Source organism: Marmota marmota, unplaced genomic scaffold (genome assembly GCF_001458135.2).
Source record: "Marmota marmota marmota unplaced genomic scaffold, marMar, whole genome shotgun sequence".
NCBI classification, from domain to species: domain Eukaryota; kingdom Metazoa; phylum Chordata; class Mammalia; order Rodentia; family Sciuridae; genus Marmota; species Marmota marmota.
The window spans coordinates 2,823,023-2,842,657 of record NW_025999862.1 but is presented as its reverse complement, the minus strand read 5'-3'; the positions used below and the strand labels follow the sequence as shown (position 1 = coordinate 2,842,657).

At 51.7% G+C, this 19,635-nt stretch overlaps 1 protein-coding gene and 1 long non-coding RNA gene across 10 annotated transcripts in view; one reads left to right on the top strand and one right to left on the bottom strand.

Annotated features, from left to right (window-relative positions):
- Lrrc20 (leucine rich repeat containing 20) overlaps positions 1 to 19,635 on the bottom strand; it is a 103,900-nt gene that overhangs the window by 31,672 nt on the left and 52,593 nt on the right. For all 8 annotated transcript variants that reach the window (XM_048809471.1, XM_048809517.1, XM_048809505.1 and 5 more), the window contains one exon: positions 8,319 to 8,468. In XM_048809471.1, coding sequence (XP_048665428.1) covers positions 8,319 to 8,468 — 150 coding nt within the window. The remainder of the gene's footprint in view (positions 1 to 8,318; positions 8,469 to 19,635) is intronic.
- Positions 5,543 to 19,406, top strand: LOC125618508. Of its 2 annotated transcripts, XR_007349839.1 has the most exons (4): positions 5,545 to 5,556; positions 11,283 to 11,293; positions 18,409 to 18,411; positions 19,223 to 19,406. It is a non-coding gene; the product is annotated as an uncharacterized LOC125618508 (long non-coding RNA). The 2 variants fall into 2 exon arrangements; XR_007349842.1 differs by lacking the exon at positions 18,409 to 18,411 and having other exon boundaries at positions 5,543 to 5,556.

Below are 19,635 nucleotides of genomic sequence, written 5' to 3'. Positions count from 1 at the left end.
GGAACAAACGAAGGTGACTGACCTTGAACTCCCCAGCTCTCCCTACTGCTCCCGGCCCAGCACACAGGCTGTTGTCCTTCCCCAGCAGGTGGCCAGGCCTTCACCTCCAGGAGAGCTGCCCACCCCAGCCTTTGAACGTCATCATTTTTAGTACAAGGACACCCCAAATACGTCGCGGGACATATTCACATCACCAATCATTCCCTGCTCGTCTGAAATTCCCGTCTAGTAGGTGTCCTGTACTTTCTTTTGTCCCACCTAGGAAGGTGATTCTAGTGGCCCCGCCTTCACGGGCCAGTCTGGGGTCTGCCATGCCCTGCTCTCCAGCCCCCCAACAATCACTGCCGTTACCGTGCTCCCAGTGAGAACCCAGACTGCGTCGCTGCTTTCCCCCTGCCATCTCCACCGACCCCACACATGGCCCCCTGGTCTCCAGGACCACTCTGCAAGGCCACCCGCCAACATCACCCACCCTCTCACAGACAAGAGGACGGAGATGCGGGAGGTTCAGTGCTTACAGCCAAATCCTGCCTCTGCCACCAAAGATCATCACGTGCAGCCCACTTCTCCTTGTGCCATCCCCCAAGACCCCCTCGGCATTAGCCAAACTTCTGGCGACCAGATGGCCCGCTTCCCTGGCGAAGAGTTCGAGCCGAGGCCCTGCCTCGTGTCTGCCCGGAGGCGGGTTGGAGGCCACTTCTCCCTTCTGAGTTTCAGGGTGTCCACTCCTGAAGGCTTGGCCTGGGATCTCCGATTCCCTGGGTGGAGACAGGTCTCTGTGGCTGGCCCTCCTGCTGACGGTCTGGTCAGACTTCTAAACCCCACAGCATCCCCATCATCTCAGCATCGGAACCACCATCACAAGAACCTTCCGCCTGGCACCTTGTGTCCATCAATCCAACCTCACAAGACCCTGGGTGGAATAGGGAGGTGTCTTCCCACACTACGGGTTAGACCGTGGTTTGACTGTGTCCCCAGAGCTTCCTGTGCTAGAAGGCTGGTCCCTAGTGTGGTGATGTTGAGGTGGTGGGACTTTTAAGAGCTGGGTCATGTGCAAGGTAAAGAGGTCATGGGGACACCACCCTTAGGAAGGATTGATGCTGGTCTTAAGGAATGGATCAGTCTTCAAGAGAGTGGGTTATTATAGACTGAGACCACCCCACACATTTGCCTCCTTCCACACGCGGTCCATTTCCTTTTGCTTTTCAGCCATGTTGTGACGGGGCTGCAGGCCCTCATCAGGACACCAGCACCATTCTGTTGGATCCTCCAGGTACCAAAATTCTGAGTCAAAAGAACCTCTTTACTTTATAAATTCGTCAGCCTCGGGTATTTCGTTATAGCAACACAAAACAAACTAATATACTCCACTTCTCAGGGAAACTGAGACCTGGTGAGGTCAGTCAGATCAACAAGGAGGATGCTGATGAATTTACTTTCTTTTTATCTCCTATGTGGCCTGCCCTTTCTCTGCTATTTCCACTTCAGAGGAAGAACAACAGTGAGGCCCACAGCCTCAGTCACCTGATCATCTTCTGTGCCAACTTCCCAACTGAACACAGGCATAGCAAGGCCTGGTGTTGCTCCTTACCCTGGGGTCATGGCACCCCACCTCCTGCACAGGGTCTCCCAGCCCTTCTCTTGGGCAGAGAGGGCCAAGGGCCTCAGGTCCCTGGGGCCACATTATGGGCTCCCAAGTTTCCTTCCTGCTCTCTTCTTACAAGGTTCAGTTGAACCAACTGGGCCCTGGGGATGGACCCATGCCATCCCACTGCCACAGTGTCTTGGCCTGAGCCCCAGTCATGGCACTTCTTCATGTCCTATTCCTGCAGGACTGACTTCTCCTTCCCCAAGCCCCCGATTACTCTGCACGTGGGCCTCACTTGGACAACTGCCAGGCTGGCTCCGAGTGCTGAGGTCCACCTGGACAGAGCGGGGACACCTGCTGACTCCATTAGGTACGGCGAGGCTGGCCCGCGGTGATTACACAGCCGGTCCTCAGGGACAATGCAGCTCCAAACACACCTGCCATCAAGGGCCAATCAGTCCCTCGGCTCTGACCCCGTGTCACCGAGCAATCACGCCCCCACCTCCTGGATTCCCCAAAGGGCAGCGTCAGACGTGGAGTCTGGCAGTGAAGTGTCCTTCAAATGGCCCGTGCTTAGTGCAAGAGGACTTCACCCAGAGACACTACTGCCCGCAGGGTCAGCGGGTAACGAGGCAGGAGAGAAGTTCCCGAAAGCCACTCTCTCCACAGTAGGCCTGAAAACACTCCTTTAACTGGGTCAAGGGCGAAAATGAGGTACTGAACATTCTATCTCCAAGAAAACACTACGGCAGCTCTCGCTGTACCAACGTGAGCCAAGATCTAACACATACCACCAAGTCCAAGAAGCAAGACATAAAGCAGTGCAGTACCCTACTCCCATGCCCAGCCTATCAAAGAGCTCTGGGTCTGCAGCCATAGTCCCAACACCATCTTCGCTTGCTGTGTGACCTTGGGCAAGTTACTCACACTCTCTGTTTCAGTTTCTTTCCTCATGTAAGGAGAGATACTAAGAGAATCTACCTGACAGAAGCAAGAAGATTTGAATAGTTTTATACTTGTAACGTGACTTCAATGACGCCTGCCCATAGAGTGGCAGGCTACAAATGCTAACAGCAAATGCTCGCAGAGGCAGAGGCTATCTCTAGAACTGGCAATGAAGGGTGCCTGGACAGAGAACTGGACATCTGGGGACAGGACTGAGAGAGCCTTATTTTTCCCAAGTGTCCTTTTCAGCTCTTGGCCTGAATGCGTCTAGTGCCTGTTCAAAACATAAACAAGTACACAGGACACACTTTTACAAATGAAGCTGTGGAGCCGGGTGGGTATGGCAGGGACGGGAAGGACGGTCCAAAACTGAATGGGCAGTGGGGGGAGGGGCATCCAAACCACGGGGGGGGGGGGGCGGAGGAACGGACGATGACGACTGCAGAACCCTGTGTCACACAGGATTACGTGAGCTTGGGCCCCGGAGGACAGAGGCATCAGAGTTATTCAGAGTCATGATGTCCCAGGGTCCCAGGCGTGTCCCCTCCCCATGTGCACTGCATGAACCCCCTGCGGGGTGGGAAGCGAGGCTGCCAGGGCCTGCGAGTGTGGCAGGAGTTCCTCTCCAGGCCGCGGCAGCTCCCTCCCGGGGGACTGAACGTACTCCTCCGGCTCTGCAGCTGGCCGGCCTCTGCCCAGCCGTTCTTCAGTTCTCCGCAGCACAGCCTTCTGGCGCTCGTGCCCTCTGACCTTGGTGATCCCACCTCTGGGTTCCATCCTAAAGGTGGGGAGGCCCGTGGACTTGGGTCCCTCTAACTCTGCCGGGAGGGCTGACCCCCGGCCTGGAAGCATGCAGGGGCCACGGCTGGGCCTCTGCTGAGGTCATCTAAGTAACCCCAGGGGCCAGGCCCCCTTGAGAAGGGATGGTAAAAACTGATGGAGGAGATGGCCCTGTGGCCTTTCCCAAGAGGACTCCTCGCTCCCCGGCTCTGGAGACTTATCTTGTACAGGGGACACCTGCTCCTTATCCTCCCCTCCCAGAACACCAGGAAAGATGCCCTTCCAGGCCCCTGGTAAGTACTTCCCCACAGTCTACTGTCCCTCTCGGCCCCCTAACACCTCCTAAGATTCCTGACCCGTGTGGACAGTGGCAGCTTGGACAGAACAACACAAGGAAGAGAGGGACCCGCCTGTCCCACTCACCCTTGCCTCAGTGACCCCAGCTGCGTCACACTAGCCCCTCCATGCCCTCTGCCCACACCCACCCGGGACACCGGCCATGGAGCGAGGCTGGAGCAGAAATGACCTGCAGCCCTCGGATCCAGGCAGCTCACCAGAGGGGAAGAGAAGCTCTCCCTCCTGCCCTGCTGGCTGAGGCAAAGAGGAAAATTGCAGTTTTCTCTGGCAACATTCAAAGGAGCCGCTGTGGGAAGAGCCCTGTGGCGAGGTGGGCGGGCTGCCTGGGGAGCAGCAGGGGCCCTCTGCAGACAGGCCTGGCAGGGTGCCCGCCTGCTGCAGGCCCAGAGCCTGGGGAGGATCCTGCGCGTCCTACCCGGATGCTGATGGCTGGCTGGCATCTCCTGCCACACACCGAAGGAAACATTGAAAAGGGACCAGAAGCCCGTCACTGCCACAGAATCACAGAGAAGGTGCCACAAGCCCAGGAGAACATCTCAGCTCCACCTGGCCAGAGGTCAGAGTGACTGCGGCCCCCACCCTCTGGGGCCAGCTCTGACCGCTGGGCCTCTGCTGGGCCGGGTTTCCTCCAGCTCCGGGACCCTGGGGTGGGCTGGTCTCCACAGGGGCGCCCAGCCCCACGGCCCAGAACAGCCAGGGCTTCGTGCCCACCTGGACCAGCCAGAGCCCTAGCAGTGCCCACAGCAGCTCCTCCCGCTGTGAAGGGCAGAGGGGCCTCAGGATCTGGAGGAGGATAAAGCCTGGGGCTAGGCCTCTGAGGCCAGCCATCTCCCCAGCCTTCCTGACCTCGTGCCTTGCTGCCCAAGGCTCCTCCTGTCCTCATGTCTCTCTCAGCTTCTTGGCTACCCCAACGGTCCCTCCAGGACCCTTCCTGAATGTTCCCCAGGTGGACAGCTCCCAGGGCCAGGCCCTGACAACCCTGTATCCTGCTGGTCTGCAACATTCAGTCTGGTACCATTTTTCCCAGCTGTTTCCCAAACACATGCTTTGAAAACTCCCCCTTATTTATTCGGCAAACACCTACCCATCTGTCAACCCCGAGGGAGGCTTTCTGGCTCCCCACTCGCCCCAAACAGAGCCCACTTCCCCTCCTCCGCGCCCACTGTGGCCTTAGCTCCGCCCCTCACACCTGCCTCCCTGCCAAGAGAGGCCCCTCTGGGACCGCGGGCAGCTCTTAGCTGTTTTATCATCTCCAAAGGGTGTGGGCGTTACAAGGATCTAACACCAAGTGTGGGGCTGGGAGGGCCTGGGTATCCTGTCCTCCCAGGAAGGACAACGGCCTGAGGAGTCAGACTGAAGGAATCCAAGGCAGCAAGCCACTGAGGACCCTGTGAGGATCAGCCTGGCTCCACTAATGACTGACAGCTCCCTGATTTCTGTCTCCACTTCCAACCACACACCAACCAGAGAACCAACGGGCCCCCCAACAGACATTCAGGATGGCCCACTTCTGGGGAGCCGCTGCCCTCCCCCACACCAGCAGCCACCGCTCAGACCGGCAGCCTTCCCTCTCCTCTGCCCGCCTTTGCGTCTCTGCCAAGTGCAGGTGAGAGGGGCCGAGCCCAGTGCAGAACAAGAGGCCTCTGCGTTTCCCACTCGGGGGTCTCGGTTCACCTCCACAGCTGTTGTCTCGTATCCTCATGGCCTGGCAGGCCCAGGACCACTCACTCTAAAGAGCTGAGTGACCAGCAAGGAAGTGGGGAGACAGGAAGAGACAGCAGAGCCACAACTGCACCCCGGGGCCACTCTGCACAGGACCCACCTGCCATTCCAGCCAACCTGTCTGGGCCCGGGGCCTCCTTGGTCTTGCTTCTTCCTTCCCTACAGTGGGTCCATCAAGGGGAAGGAATCACTTAACAATGACCCAGTCCTGGTGGGGGGACATGAACCTCACAGAGGAGAGTCCCCAGTGAAGCCCTGGGAGCAGGCAGATGGTTCTCTCCTGTGGGGCTGGCGTGGCCTCCCAGGGCCTCCTCTTCACACATAAAAGAAGAGGGTTTTTCTGATCAAAGAGAAACCACAACGAAGACTCAGGCCAGAGCCATCTCGCTGAGAGCAAGTAAGGCCCTCGGCTCTATCCCCGCCTGGCCAGGACGTCCCGCCACCCACCGTGTGGAATCCAATCGGCAGCTGCTCCGGCCGCCCTTCATATCCCGGTGATGTGGGGGCGTCAGGAGGAAGGAGCTCAGTACCCTCCAACAGACTGGAGGCAAGGGGGTCAGGAGACACGTCTCCACAGCGGGTTCTGAGAGGCGTTCCCAAGGCCCTGCTGACCAGGCTGCTGGCCTGGCCCCACTGACTGATCCCAGGAGCCACCACCTCAGCATCGAGTCCCTGGAAAGCTCTTGCCCCACACCCGCCCAGCCACGCCACTCTTAGGGATCGATCCTCTTCCTGCAGTGGCCTCCCGCACTCTGTCCCCACCCGCATCCCAGGCCTCAGAGTCTGTCCTGCCAACCTGGGCTCCTTCGGGGTGACACCCTGGCGTACTGGCCTTTGTTTCCCTGCTGTAGACCCAGGTGTGGAAGGTGGCAGGTGCTCGAGGGACGGGTAATGGAAGAAAGCACGGAGGCCCTCTCGTCCAGCCCAAAGGAAGCTCCTACCTGGCTGTGCTCTTCTTGGGCCCCAAGCACCCCCACCGTTCATTTTCAACTCTCTGTTCTCCTCTGGAGAGCAAAGGTCCAACCCTGCCTTGGCAGATACAGCACTAGAGGACACTCGAGCTGACCCAGGTGGCCCTGAAAGGCAGCCCTGGCCAACAAGGTGAGCAACTGCTCCGAGGCCCTGGACAGGTCCTTCCTCCCTGACTCCTTCCTCCATCCATGAAGTGCAACGAGAGAGGCCACGCTGATATAGTACAGGAAATCTTTCAACTGGTGGCCTGTGGGATAAATCTAACTTGCAAATATGTTTTATTGGATTTTATTTTATGCAAAACTTAGGAAAATTCACATAAAATCCTCATTTCCTGCTTCATTAAATAAGCAGAAGTATGGGCAATGCCAGCCCCTTTCCTCTCATGACGCCCCTGGCTGAGGCTGAATAGAGCATGGACTAGTTTGCCATAGTCCCCACCATTCCCTATTGCCACATGCCCAATCCAAGTCACTCAATAAATGCTAACCTCTTAGGTATTTGTGTTTATAACCCTTAACTGTGACTGACAGCACTTTAGAATGGCCAATGCAGGTACTAATGAATGCCTAGGCCCAGGCCCACACAGATATTCTGATTCATCTGATCAAGAAAACAGTGTGCCAGGTTTGGTGGCTCACATCTGTAATCCCAGTGGCTCAGGAGGCTGAGGCAGGAGTACCAAAAGCTTGAGGCTAGCCTTAGCAAGTAAGCAAGACCCTGTCTCAAAATATAAAATAAAAAGGGCTGAGGATGTGGCTCAGTGATAAAGCAAACCTGGGTTCAATCCTCAGTACAAAAAAAGAGGAAAAAAGATGACAGTATTAACAGAAAGGCTCCTCATGAGATTCTAATGCCACCAGGAACGTGAACTACCGGTTTGGGGAGCTGGCTGGCTCTGCAGCCCCATCTTCTATGTAAAGCATCAGCTACAGGAAAAGAAAGGAGGGAGGCCAGGCCAGGCGACAGCACCAGTGGGCATCTCTGGGCAGCAAGCCTTGCCAGGGGCCCCGCCCCTCCCCAGTCACTGAGCTCTGTGAGCGTCCCTCAGAAGTGAGGACCCAGACAAGGCCCTCCTCCTGGCCCCTCTGTGTGCACCTGGGCAGTGGCCTCTCCAGGTCCTGCCTGGTTCCTGCTGGAGACCTTGCATAAGCCCCTTCCCTTGCTGAACCATGTCTGCTGATCCGTGCCTCCCTCTCCCTTCTGGGCTCTGCCCCGTGCCCACGCCTCCTCAGGAAGCTGGGCCAGCTCAGCTGGCTGAGACCTGCTTGCTCAAGCGGTTAAGGCAGCACCAGCATTTTTGTTACTCATTTCTCTCAACAGGTCTCAGACCCTCTCCGTACCCCTCAGATGGGAACTCCAGGACCACCTCTGGCATTTCTCCCACCCATCAGTTCACAACACACAAGCACCCAGGCTGTGGCTCCACTCCACAGGTGACAGAGGAGGGAGGGACTGTCGTCTAGAGACGGGAGTAGGGCCACAGTAGCTGGTGCTCACTGCTCATCCATCCAGAGGAGCCGTTTCAAAAGAAATCACAATGCCCATCCTGCTAATCTCCCGCCTAGGTGCCTGGCCAACTGTTCTGCATGTTCAGAGAAAATGCTCAGAGACATATGCCAGCTCGCCTGGCCCTCGTCACTCCTGAACTCAGGAAGCAGCTCAGGAGAGCAAGGAGCTCGTTTGAGCCTACGGAGGATTAACGCTTCCTGTGCCTCAGAGCAAATGTCCCGTTGGTCTGCTCAGAACAGGAGACCTGGCCAGCAAGACACAGAAGCCACCCTGGAGGTTTCCAGGCTGCAGGGAGGACGCAGGCCCCTCCGAAAGCCTTCCCCGGAAATGACTTCATGGGTGATTCATGACTGGGGACTGGCTCTAGTGACACCACTCACACAGGGTCAGTCTAAAGGAAGATGGCTGGCCATGCCCTCCTGCTGGGCTGACTGCGGCCTACCTCGGAGCTGACTGAACGTGGTCATGAACTTGCTGGTGAGGGACTTGAGCTCGTTGTTAGCCAGGGTGATGAGGTGGATCTGGTCGGAGACATTCCGAAGGACCTTGTAGATGCCGACGGGGAAGGAAACCAGCTTGCACTCGGCCAGGTCTGCAGCCAGAGGAGAAAGACGACAGTTACCCACCTGGCTGCCCAGGAACGTGCCCCAGACCCACACGGACCCAAGCCCATCTTCCTGCCCAGCCTCCGCACCTCCCGCCTGTCTCCCCAGGGACAGGCTCCAGACCCCGCCCTCCCTCTCCAGGAGTCCCCTCATCAGCATTAACTCACACCTGTCCCTCCTTCGAAGACTGACCTCAGGATTTAGCCGCGCACCTTCTCTACCACACAGCCTACTAGCTGCAACACACTGAAGGCCGGACCTGCTGGCACAATGACAATCGGCATTCATAGCCGCGTCCTTCAAACTCTGAAGGACCGAGTCCTTTTGGAATCATCAGACTCAGCAGCGTCTTAAGGCGACTTCACGTCAGCTGCTTGACAACATGAAATGCACACAGGCTCCGTGGCCTGACCTTCCAGTCCCATCCCGCTGCATGCAAGCCTCGGATAAGTCGCAAGAGGGAAGCTGCCCCCCAGGACAGCCCAGCAGCTCCCTGGTGTTAAACACGCTCCTACATATCAAGAGAAACGAGGACACATTGCCACACCGCACTACACGCAGGTGCTCACACCAGCACCATGCACAGGAGCCTGGAAGTAAAAACGACCCAAGGACCATCAACTGCAGAACAGACCAACAAAACGGGATGGAGCCTCGTTAAGGAATAGTATTCAGCAACGAAAAGACATGAAGCACCAAGGCATGCTGTAATGTGACCAGACCACGGGAAACACACCACGCCCCAGAAGTCCATCACAAAGCCCATATGCTATATGCTTCCATTCACACGGGATGTCCAGAGCAGGCAAATCTGTGGACAGAAAGTAGGTTAGGGGGCTGGGGCTGGGGCTCAGTGGTGGAGCACTTGCCTAGCATGTGTGAGGCGCTGGGTTTGATCCTCAGGACCACATAAAAAATAAAGTTACTGTGTCCATCTACAACTAAAAATATTTTTAAAAATTGGTACCCTTTAAAGGCAGGAATTATATAGTACATGAATTACATCTCAATAATGCCAATAAATATATACATGTACACATATATATGCATACATATATATAGCAGTAGGGGGACCCCAAAAGCATAGAGGCTCACAAATTAGGCTGTCCAGTTCCTACAAGTCACTTCAATTCCCTGAGCCTCGGTTTCCTCATCTGTAAAATGGGGATATCATCATCTGCCTGGCAAGGCTACTGGGAAGAGTAAATGTAATCAAATGATAAAGTGCCTAGCAGGTACACTGCCATGTCGTCCCTCTCCTCCCAGCCCTCCCCCTCTATCCAAATCCTCTCTATGCTTCCAGGTCAGCTCTCACCCCACCTCTTTCAGAAGCCCTCCAGGGCCACCCATGTTGCTCCCTAGCCCTGGGCCCCAGACCCCTCACCCACTGACGGCACTGTCCCTCTAACTCGGCAATTCTTGACTTTCCCCCCAAAGATGCCAGACTCTCCCAGGCCTCTGGGCCTTTGCAGATTATTCCAAAGCAAATATGCAAAATTCAGTAATATTCTCATTGCTAGCAATTAAATACAATTTTAAAGGTCCTACTTCTAATAGCCACAATAAATAAGTATGTGGAAATCCCAGTTGAAGCCCTCACCCTCCTGCCCCAAGAACTTCTCCTCTGGCTCCAAGTCCCTGTTCAAGGTCAGCTCCTCCGGGAGCCTTCTCTGCCCCCTCAGCACGCCTGCTCCAGCCCCTGAGCCTCAAGGCAAATGAGACCTCCTCACCTTGCACGGCACTAAACTTGATCTTTTAAAAAAAAAATATATATATATATATTTATTTATTTATTTATTTATTTATTTATTTATTTTTTAGTTTTGGTGGACACAACATCTTCATTTTTTTTTTTTTATGTGGTGCTGAGGATCGAACCCAGTGCCCCCCACATGCCAGGTGAGCGCGCTACTGCTTGAGCCACATCCCCAGCCCCTATACTTGATCTTGCGTCTGCTTTCCCCCTGGTCTGGAAGGACGCCAGTGCGAGGTGCCAGAAGCCCTGCAGGTTGGAGCAGAGCAGGGGCACTAGTGACCTCGGTGACACAGTGTGAGAAGGAAAGAGGACAGCTGGCACAGCTGGGAAAGGGCGACAGTTCAAATGGCCGAGGATCCCCGCCTCCCCTTCTGGACAACACGTTGAGAAGCCTCCTCGGGTCCAGGGCACCTCAGCCTGCAGCTGTCCAGCGCCAGTCACCGGCTCTTATGTCGGGAAGTGGGGCGGGCAGAAAAGAGCACCACGTCCTCCCAGGGAAGGGCACGTCTCTAAAGGTCACACTTCAGAAGAGGGATCAGAGCTGGGCTGGCAGCAGACCAGCACCACAGGCCCAGAGTTTGGGGCAGGCTGGGGATTCTAGAGAGGGACACCCTCAAACAATAAACCCGCTTGCGCTTGGTGTCAGGCATACAAAGGGCCAGAAAGGAGTTTTTATTGTGCTTTTGGGTGGGAGCAGCGGGTGTCATCACACACACCAGAAGCAACAGCAAGGGAAGGCAGAAGCTTCCCTATAAAAACAAGGAGGCCGTCCATCACCAGTATCCCTGAACACGGCCTCAAACGTTCTGGCCCATGAGCGGAAGGCACAGCTGCTAGAGCAGACAAGATGGTCATGATGTGCCAATGAAGTGACCACAGGACCGTATCAGAAGTGCCAAGCCGTCACTTGAAAAACTACCTGAATTAAAGAGAGCCCAGTAAAGCTGCCAATCAAAATAAACAGGAAAGACAATAATACTCCTATATGTTGGCAATAAAGTCTTAAAAGATCCAATTTCAGACAACAACAGCAGAAAGTACAGAGAGACGATCATCGTGGGAAATACAACCAACCAATATGAAGAAAAAGAGAAAAAGCCACAAAGATACTTTTAAAAATGCATTTGTACACCAGACACGGCACACACCTGTAATCCCAGCAGCTCAGGGGCTGAGGCAGGAGGATTGCAAGTTCAAAGCCAGCCTCAGCAACTCAGTGAGGCTCTAAGCAACTTAACAAGACCCTGTCTCAAAATATAAAGGAAAAAAATGTTAAAAGAAGTCTCACAAATAACTTGGGGAAGGTAAGGATTCATTAAACTATGTCAGAAAAAACACTTAACAGTTTTTGGAGAACAAAAAAAAAAAAAAAGAGAGAAACTCAGTCTAACAACCAAAAGAAATCCTAGGTAGAGCTCAGTGGTAGAGCGCTCGCCTAGTGTGTGTGAGGCCCTGGGTTCGATTCTCAGCACCACATATAAATAAATAAATTAAATAAAGGTCCATTGACAACTAAAAAGTATTAAAGAAAAGAAAGAAAGAAAAGAAAAGAAAAGAAAAGAAAAGAAAGAAAGAAAGAAAGAAAGAAAGAAAGAAAGAAAGAAAGAAAGAAAGAAATCCGATGCAGAGTTACACTGTGAAGTATTTTAAAAAATCCAACCAAAAATAATCAGAAGTGGGCTGGGGTTGTGGCTCAGTGTAAAGCACTTGCCTAGCATGTGTGAGGCACTGGGTTCGATCCTTAGCACCACATATCAATAAATAATACAAAGGTCCAATGATAACTAAAAAATATATATTTTTAAATAATCAGAAGTACATAGACTCAAATATGTGACAATGGCTTTCCAAACTCAGGAGCCATAAAAGAACTGCAAAGGAACTAAGAAACAAACTGCATTAAAAAATAAATAAATAAAACCCTCGGACACCTAAAAACGTAAGGTAAGCCAGGTGCAGAGGTGCATACCTAGAGTCCTAGCTACTCTAGAGGCCAAGGCAGGGGGATCTCTGGAGCCCAAGAGTTTGAGGCCAGCCATGACAACAGAGTGAGACTACTTCAAACAAAAAAGTGAGCAACAGATGGTGAAAAAGGATCTGTAAATAGGGTATATGAGTTCCTTTTATTGTTGAAAATGCTTGAAGTAATTGAATAAAGAAAACTGATCAAGATATAAAAAGGACATAAGATATTCACAAGGGAAAAACACAATTAGTAAACAAATATATAGCCTCTGATAGGTACTGCCAAACAGCTTCTTATAATATTTATGCCAATTTACATACAACCTGCTCAACAAGTAATAGGATCATTAGGGAGGAAAAAAAATAAAAAAACCTCTGCTATTATAATCAGGAAAATGACATCCCTTTCTTTAATTCGCAATGATTTCAGTAATGAGACTAATTATATGTAATAGTTAATTAATCATCCTGCTGGTGTCTCTATTTTTCCTCCTTATTTATTTATTTTATTACCAGGGATTGAACCCAGGGATGCTTAACCACTGAGCCACATCCCCAGCTCTTTTTTATATTTCATATAGAGACAGGGTCTCACTGAGTTGCTTAGGGTCTCGCTAAGTTTCTGAGGTTGGCTTTGAACTTGCGATCTACTGCTTCAGCCTCCCAAGCCGCTGGGATTACAGGTGCACACCTTTGCACCAGGCTCTATTTTCTATTTAGAGTTCTGATATTTCCTTCTCCCAAAGGCTGGTAAAACTTCCACTGGAATCACTGACCCAGGTCTGTTGATTGTTTTCTTTGTTTACAGTTCACAATTATTATGGAGTGTAAGAATTTTTTAAAGCAAACTATAAAAATCATATGCACACTGTACTTCCAACTAGGTAAAAAAGCAAACCTGCCTGGGAAAGACAACAGAAATGAAAATGACCACCGCTTCAAGAGTGATTAATTCAGAGGATTTGAACAACTTGTTACTATTTGTAGTCCTGTTTACTTAAATAGACTACATATTTATGTAAACCACTGGTCAAGTTCACGTAGAGGGAGCTTCTTTTAAAATAGAAAAATATAGCACTGGGCACCGTGGCGCACACCTGTAATCCCAGCAGCTCAGGAGGCTGAGGCAGGAGGATCTCAAGTTCAAAGCCAGCCTCAGCAATGGTGAGGCGCTAAACAACTCAGTGAGACTCTGTCTCTAAATAAAATGCAAAATAGGGCTGGGGATGGGGCTCAGTGATTGAGTGCCCCTAAGTTCAATCTCAGGTACCCTCCCCAAAATAGAAAATATATCCACCATAAAAGGAACTTGCGGGGAGTCATCTATGAACCGTGAGTGTGAACTAAAGCGATAAAAAGGCAGGAAAGCCTGGTATCGGGATCTCCCAGTAGGAACCTGCTGGTGTGAGGACGCCCAGTTCTTGGGGCACCCTGTCCTAAGCTCACCACTCAGGTGCTAGCACAGTTTCAGGGATAGGAATGACCTGCTGGAGCCACACAGCTACCAGAGAAAGACGTTTTGGCAGGTCACACCCCATCAACCTGTTTACTGCAAGCACCAAACAAGACTCCTCCCGCTGAGCCCTTATCCCTGCCTTTGATGTGCTCCCCCTTAAATTGGGGAATGGGGTCCTGTTTGGGTTGTTTAGTTCCAGCTCCTATCAGGACTGGGAGGCCCATCAGGTGCTCCTCTTTTTATATTTGGTCTCTGGCTCTGACTGTATTTCTTACTGATTATTTCAGACTTTTTATTTTTCCAGGTGGCTCAACCTCCTGGGCAGGAACCTGCCTTATTGGGGTGCTGGTCACCTCGACAGGAACTTTCATTGGAAAAAAGCAATCTGGCAAATTCAAGGAAAATTGAGGGTGCCCAGTTCCATATCAACAAGAGAAACAGAAAAGGAGCTTGTGAGAGAAAGCCAGGGACCCTGATTGGACGGGGATAAAAACTGCGAAATGACACCTGCTGGCCTCAGACACCACTGAAGAGTCACAAAGTGGGCCCCGTCTCCAGAGTGGGGAGAGGAAGTGCTCCTGATGAAGGGGAAAGAGTAGTAAGGACTCAAACACAGCCAACAGCACTATTTACAAGGCGCCAGGCACTGCTTATGTAGTAACTCATTTAATTCCCCCAACCTGCGAGTTAACCTCACGGAAGGAAATGAAGCCCCCATTGACAGGTGAACTGTCCATTTTGCTAGGAGGACACCAAAGAAAAAAATCCAAATGCAAAGATTCCAGACCAAAGGGTCAAGTCGGGTGACCAGCAGGGTAGCTTGCTCAGGGCTCCCCTAATTTAAACACTGAGAGTCCCACCTCCTGGGGAAGCCCTCCCCTGGCCTAGGCAAATAGGGATGTTGGGTCACCCTAAATTCAGACTGACGGAGAACAGATTTCGACAGAGGAGAGAGGTGGCAACCTGGGGGCACCCAGGACTTTCTCCTGGGGGCTTCTTACCTTCCTGCCGCCCCTGCCTTCCACGATCTCCCAGAGCCCTGGTCTTACCCCGAGCACAGGGAGGAAGGCCCCTGGCACCAGAACCGCAGGGTGCTACCTGGGGTGCAGGTCCGTAGACCCCTGCAGGGGCTGGAGAGTGGGGAGCAGAACAACACAGGGCCTGCCACCAACACCAGCTGGCAGCTGGACTCCAGCACCTGTCCCCAGCACCTCCAGCTGCTGGTGCCGGGCTGCAGCCCAGAGCGGAGAGACCCCTGGAGAAGGCACAGGGCATCATTATCCCATAATTACCATCACTGCAAGAGGGCCACACGGCATGCCCCAACCGCTCATTAGAACAGTCCTCTGTGTTCCTGAAGATGCCTTTTATTCAAAACGCAGGGGTCTTTTATGAATGGCTACCTCATTAATCCTAATGAATGCCTGATGAAAAGGATCGGGCAGAACCCAGCCAGAGCGAGCATGACTTGGGCAGTGAGCACCACGAGGGCCGAGCTTGCACCTGACTCAGACAAACTCCAACCCCTGCCAGTCCCTGCTGGGAGGTGGGCCTGGTGGCAGGGTTCAACACAGAGGCAGACAGGGTCACGGGGCCCCAGCCAACAAGACACGGGGCTCAGATGTGGCATGGTCAAGAAAAAAAAGCTGTCAGGGTTACAGGAAGAAACTGGCCAGCGTGACCACATCCATAAGAAATCTTTCCGCATGTAATCTTAGGATTAGGAGGAGACTAGAGAGCATTTATCCCAAGTTTCCCAAACTCCCAGTAAAAACCCTATGGAGCCAGGCACAGTGGTGCACACCTGTAATCCCAGCAGCTTGGGAAGTTGAGGCAGGAGGATCACGAGTTCAAAGCCAGCCTCAGGAACTTAGCAAAGCACTAAGCAACTCAGGGAGACCCTGTCTCCAAATAAAATATAAAAAAGGGCTGGGGATGTAGCTCCACGGTACAGTGCCCTGGGTTCAATCTCCAATACCAAAAAAACAACAAAAAAATTCCTCCGGAGAGGCTGGTTCTTGCCTTTTCCCCCAGAGATTCAGCGGGTGCTTTGGGGACGTGCCAAGGAATTTGTTAACATGTATCCCCAGATGATTCTCATCAATAAGCAAAACTGAGAAATACTGAATGATGAAGCCTGCAGTCTGAGACCTGAGATTCCCCATCTCCACTGGAGGGCAAAGAGCCCCCCCTCCAACACTGCAGACAGGGCGCCACGGCCCTCCACAGAATGGCTCGCGCTGTCAGAGACTCTTTATAACTACGTTGATAACCACCCCAGTCTGCGTCGAGTTGCTGTTATTGTAATGAACTCTCTAATGCTGGTCCTTGGTATAAAACAAACAGGTTCATCGGCCTGCAGGCAGAGACTGAGGGCTCTGGTGCTAGGGAGGCCCTCACGGTGGAGGCATGAGGACAGCAGGAGTGCGCGTGGGGCTGGTAACGTAGCATGGCCGGAAGCCAGGGCGCGGGGAGAGGAACCACCCTCCTGCTGGAACTAGTCCAGGGCCCCAGGAGAACGCAACCCCTTCCCAGGCTCGCCACCAGTGACCCAACGACCTCCCACTGACCCAGCTCTTAAGGGTCCCACCACCTCCCACTGCCACCCTGGGGCTCAAGCCTTCGACACACGAACCTTTGGGAGAGACACTTAAACCATATTGAAACCAGAGCAGCCACCCTGCCACCATCACCATCTTGCCACCCTCCCCGATCCCACACGGTGTATCTGCCCCCCCCCCAACGGCAATCCTTTACACCCATGAGCATGGAGGACATTGTCAACTTAATTTTTATCTTTTTTTTTTTTTTGTATCAGGAATTGATCCCAGGAGTGCTTAACCACTGATCCCCATCTTCAGCCCTTTTTACTTTTTATTTTGAGACAGGATCTCACTAAGTTGCTGAGGCTGGCCTCAAACTTTCAATCCTCCTCCCTAAGCCTCCCCAGTTGCTGGGATTACAGGCTTGAGCCACCACACCCAGCCAAACTTTCTTTTCAACTGTGATAAAATACACATAACAAAGATTTAGAATCCTATTAGGCTTTCCAGGGTGGGGGACAGAGGGATGAATAGGCAGAGCACAGAGTTTGGGGGGCAGTGAAAATACTCTATGATACTAACATGGTGGACACGTGTCATTACACATTCTCCCAAACCTACGGAATGTACAACAGCACAGTGACCCTGGATGTAAACCACGGCCTCTGGGTGGCAAGGATGTGTCCGGGCAGGCTCATCACGGCCAGCGTTGATGGCAGGGAAGCTGTGACGTGGGGGTGGGCATATGGGAACTCAACACCTTCAGTTTTGCTAGGAACCTGAAACTGCTCTAAAAAAATTACATTTCCATCTCTTTAAAAAATTACTTCCTTACCATTTTTAAGCATCCTTGTAATATCAATCTCCAAAACTTTTGCATCTGGCAAAAATGAACCTCTACCCTTATTAAAAAACCCCGTCTCCCCAGCCCCAGCTGCTGGAGCCCACACAACACATAAACTTCTATAGGCAAAAACATTCCAGAGCAGGGCACGGGGGTGCACACCTGACATCCCAGTGGCTCAGGAGGTTGAGGCAGGAGGATCGAAGGTTCAAAGCCAGCCTCAGCCACTTATCCAGGCCCTAAGCAACTCAGAGAGACCCTGTCTCTAAATAAAATATAAAAGGACTGGGGAGGGGGCTCAGGGGTTAAGCACCCCTGGGTTCAATCCCTGGTACAAAAAATAATAATAATAATCCCAGAACCTTCAATTGGATCCTTCCAGATGCTCCACTTGAGAAGCAGGACCTGCCCAGCTCGGCCAGCAGATGCTCCTCCTGCGCCCACCTCAGCTCAACATTAACTGCAGCCCCTGCCCACGGATGCCAGCTGGGGGCCAGGGGCCGGAAACCACACTGTTTCGGACTTCATATTTCCTTGACTCCCTGAAATCTCTCTATGAGATCACCACCAGGCTCGTCCCTATTTAACAGACAATGAAACTGAGTTACAGAAAAATGACACAACTTGCTTAACGTCACCTGACTTATCCAAGGTCACCCAGTCATGAAATAATAAAGAACGTTCCAAGGGGCTTCCTGTCTGCAAGTCCGTGCACTCAGCACCATCTGCATTAACTCATCGACTCCTTATCACCCCAGGAGATGGATCGTCACCATTCCTGTTTTCTATAGTGACACAGACACAGAGCGGCTGGCCTTGGCTAGTGTGAGGCAGAGCTGGGCCTCAGGGTGTGCCCCTAACCACTGTCTACCCGGCTTCCTGGGGTATGTAACTCTCCTGGGATGGTTTGCTGCTTGGCAAAAGAACAAGGGCTCGTGCGTTTCCAACGAGCAGACCGGTCCTCATGCTTCAGGGTGGGGTCCTATGAGCACTGGCACCCCGCGGTCACCGCGGAGCTGAGCCAAGGACGGACTGAGATTTGAAAGAGCTGGTGAGGACTGTCGGGGTCCTGGCTTTGTCACCCATGGCCCTCGGCCCACAGCTCCATCACAGGCCGGGCTGTAGCCCACCGTCTCAAGATCCCGGCGGCTGCCATTGTGACACGGCCAGGCACTGGAAGAACTGCGGCAGCTGGATCCTGATGTCACAGCGTCCCTCCCACAGCAGGGGACTCAGTTAGCAGGGTCTGGATCTTGGGAATCACGGGTTTTCAAAGCTCCCCCAGGTGACTCTGATGTGCAGCCGGGTGAACACCACCCTCCGTCGGCACCTCTAGAGGGTTTTGAGAATCATATAAGGGGAGCGAGTAGGATTGTAGGAATAATAATTTTTATCATTGAAGAATATTTAAGTTTTGGACGTAGTCTAGGCCGTATGTATTGGATACTATTACGAGAAGGGCCAAACCTACAGCTGCTTCACATGCAGCAAACACTAATAAGGTAATGGGAATTATAAATGACAGGGAAAAGTGGAAATTTATAATTAGGAGAGAGCATAGAACAAATATTGATAATATTATACCCTCTAAGCATAAAAGTGATGATATTAAATGGGATCAATAAATGAATATTCCTAGTAGAGATGAAAAGTAAGCTAATATAATATTAAGAATAATAATAGGCATTTTGATAATTATGGCAGCCCATAATTTAGTGAGTCGAAATCACTTGTTTTATTTTGAACTAATTATCATATTCAATTCATTCTAAACCTTTTTGGATTCATTCGTAGGCTAGTCCGAGGGTAAGAATTAAGAGTAAGAGTAAGGCTGTAGTTAGTATAAGGTTAAGATTATTTGTTTGGGAAGCTCAGGGAAGAGGGAGAAGAAGAGCAATCTCTAGGTCAAATAGAAGAAATGTAATTGCAACAAGGAAAAATTTTATTGAAAATGGTAAGCGAGCAGATCCTATGGGATCAAAACCACATTCGTAAGGGCTTGCTTTTTCAGCATATACGTTTAGTTGAGGTAATCAAAATGCTACGGAGATTAATAGTAGAGCAATGAAAGAGTTTACAAAGAGAGTTACTATAAGGTTTATTATTCTCTTCTGGGTTAGTTCCAGAACTAAATGATTGGAAGTCAATTGTACTGATTAATACTAAGAGAATATGAGCCTCATCAATAAATAGATACATAGAGGAAGAGTCATACGACATCTACGAAATGTCAGTATCATGCGGCTGCTTCAAATCCAAAATGATGATTTGATGTGAAGTGAAAGTTTAGTTGACGAATGAGACATACTAGAAGGAAGGTAGATCCAATTATGACATGGAGACCATGGAAGCCTGTGGCTATAAAAAATGTTGAGCCATATACGCCATCTGAAATTGTAAAGGATGTTTCTAGGTATTCAGAGGCTTGAAGGAGAGTAAAGTCAAGTCCTAAAGCAATTGTGATTGATAATGCTTGAACTATATGTTTTCGGTCTCCTTCTATTAGGCTATGGTGAGCTCAAGTAATTGAGACTCCTGAAGCTAAAAGGACAGAGGGAACCGTTTCGTGGGTTTCCTGCTAAGGTGCAGA